General features: G+C 41.8%; 1 protein-coding gene across 1 annotated transcript in view; it reads right to left on the bottom strand.

The window, feature by feature from the left end:
- Nucleotides 1-2,738, bottom strand: part of LOC104962907 (transformation/transcription domain-associated protein-like) — a 58,381-nt gene that overhangs the window by 38,601 nt on the left and 17,042 nt on the right. The window contains exons 8-9 of the mRNA XM_010791416.1: nt 1,591-1,607; nt 880-1,064 (exon numbers count right to left, since the gene is read on the bottom strand). Coding sequence (XP_010789718.1) covers nt 880-1,064; nt 1,591-1,607 — 202 coding nt within the window. The remainder of the gene's footprint in view (nt 1-879; nt 1,065-1,590; nt 1,608-2,738) is intronic.

Here is a 2,738-nt window from a genome sequence, read left to right as displayed (position 1 = left end):
GGGAAGGGTGTGCAGAGTTCCCACTCCTTCGCATGCTGCGGGCATCCATGTTACCCTGCACCATCCTTCAGGATGTCCCGCAGGACCTTGTTGTGGTAGACAGTGAGGGGGGGGGGGGGGGGGGCGTCAGCATTTTGAGAGCCTCCAATGATCCTCTCTGTAACTGTGTGTATTCCACCAGTCAATCTTCTTCTCCAATAGCACCTTTCAGACATTATTTCATATACACAGTGGGCTATTTTAATGCAGAGGCCAAGAGTAGATGATTAATTTACAGCTTATATTTTTTTAGGTTATTGTATGTTACAGTCAGAGTGCAAAGAGACTTAAAACAATGGATGCAATGCAGCCACTAAAAGCTTATACTAATATATGTGGGAGGTCTGGATGGGTTCATTTTTTTTCATTTCATGGATAATTTAGGTCATTAACAGTGACAATTATCATTATTTTACAGTTCACCAAACATCAAGTAGTAGCCAATCAGTCGAGGAAGGATTTATGTTGCATTTGAATAAAGAACGCATCTATTATCTGTGACTGGTTTATCTAGCAGCATGCAAATTCACTTTGATTGAGCAGACAAAGCCACTAGCAAACTGTCCTTGTCACACTGAAAACCATGCATGTTTAAATCTGAATATTGTTAATATTCCTTATTAGATTATTCTTTATCTTAGACTAAATAAAAGCTCGTATCCTCAGCTAATGAAAAGCTGACGGCATGGACATAGTTTGATTCCTTGATGACACGGCTGCATGAAGCTACCGTTTAATTACAATTCAATCACCTGGGAGGAATGTCAACGCGGGCCATCAAATTAAGTCACACTTGTGCTGCATAATGCAAATGTGTTGTTATGATCCTCGTGTGTGTACCTGGTGGCTGGCCTGTGTGCCTCTGGCCTGCACCGTGGCCAGGCGATCGTAATATCTGGAGATGGGGTTGTCGTGTTCGATTCCTTTCTTGGCACAGCGCTGTTTGTAGATTTCCACCAGAGACAGAGACGAAGGGTTGTCTTCTACCAGACGCATCTGAGGCGACACTGCTACCACTCGGGGCACTGAGGGAGGGAGGGAGGAGAGAGGACACAAGTGGGAAAGAGAGGAGGGAAGAAATAGGAGTGGTAGTAGGGGAGGAGGTGAAAAACAAGCAAGTCAGTAAACATTCGTGCCTGTTTTACCACAGTGTGAACCACCGGTCTAAACCTACATCTAAAATACTCCAGAGTCAAAACAGCTGCAGTGAAGGCGAGCCATCACTCAACAACAACCAGGGTCAAAGGAGCAACAAATAAAAGACAGTCTAAACATTTACATACACTGGCACCAAGAATCAAATCTATAGCAGCAGCCATTCCAGTTGGGAGGAAATGGGTTGGAAGGGACCGCTGAATTCCCCGTCCATATTTCCCCTTTAACAAACCAATCAAGTGCATCAATTGAGAGTGGGCAAACATCTGGGCGGAGGAAAACCTCAAGGGGACGACAGGAGAGGAAATGGCGCTTGAAAGGGGGATTGAGATTGTGTTTGTGTGGTGACAAAGGGAAGGAAAATGATACGGTCGCTGCCAATTGTTTTTAGTTTACAGCAACACTTCAGGGGACTGAACACAGGGAGCTGGTATCAGAAGAACACATATGACAAATATGTGTACAAAAATAACAGATTTTTCCTATTTTGTTGGCCAAAAACTCACATGGAGAGGAAGTAACTCGTAAAGTGAAACGTACAAAAAATAAATAATTTTAGTCAAAGTCCTCCCTAGTCCCTATATGACAGGGGTGTCCAAACTACGGCCCGGGGGCCAAATGCGGCCCACGGACCATTTTGAATCGGCCCTCATCAAATAAAAAAAGTATAAGGAAAGATGGCCCCCAAATGAAACTTGTGCTTATATTGTACTTCTTCAATATGCATGTAAACATATATTACATTTAGGGCCGGGACTTTAACGCGTTAATTAAGATTAATTAATTACACAAAAATTAACGCATTTTAATCGCACTTATTTTTGCATTGGGAACGTTTCTCACTGGATGAGTTTCAGGGGTACCGATTATACTGGAGCACCAACTAACGTTCATGACTTCAGACAACAACAAACCACAGTGAACAATAGTCAAACGTGAACGAAGAAGCTGATGAGATCGCTTTGGTTGGCCCCGTGGATGGGACATTTTGTTTTAAAAAACGGACGGATGGAAGCATCGATAAGAGCACGGTTGTTTGCAAATTATGCAAAAAGGAATTCGCATATCACCGCAGCACATCAAGCCTCAAGTATCACCTCAATGCAAAACATATAGCAGCTAGCCTGGAAGCTAGCGTGGACCTACAAGGGCCCACACCCATTTTTAAATCAACTGTTGGTAAATCAACAAAGTCTGTTATGGCCTCTGAAGCAACAGAGAGATGTTTTCTAATAGTCAGGGTTTCCAATGTTCTGAATGTACTTGAAAGTATTGTGTTTTACTTCAAAAACAAAGTGTTATAGTTTACAGAAGGTCTACCTACCTATAGGCTACCTGAATCTCTGAAATGTACTATATTCCTAAATATGCTATTGCTACACTTTATGGCCAGTGTACCACCTTGAAAAAAATAAACAATGTTTTGTTGCTTAAGCTTATGTATTCAGTCATTATTCAATGGTATACTAAAATCCATGTGAAAAAAATTGCTTCTCACTGTTCTCAGGTCAAATATTTATATGTGATTAAAAATGCGATTAATT

This window comes from Notothenia coriiceps, unplaced genomic scaffold (assembly GCF_000735185.1).
Source record: "Notothenia coriiceps isolate Sejong01 unplaced genomic scaffold, NC01 NC01_scaffold00035453, whole genome shotgun sequence".
NCBI classification, from domain to species: Eukaryota; Metazoa; Chordata; class Actinopteri; order Perciformes; family Nototheniidae; genus Notothenia; species Notothenia coriiceps.
Note: the sequence above shows the minus strand (reverse complement) of the source record. Positions and strands in the feature narration are given on the sequence as shown.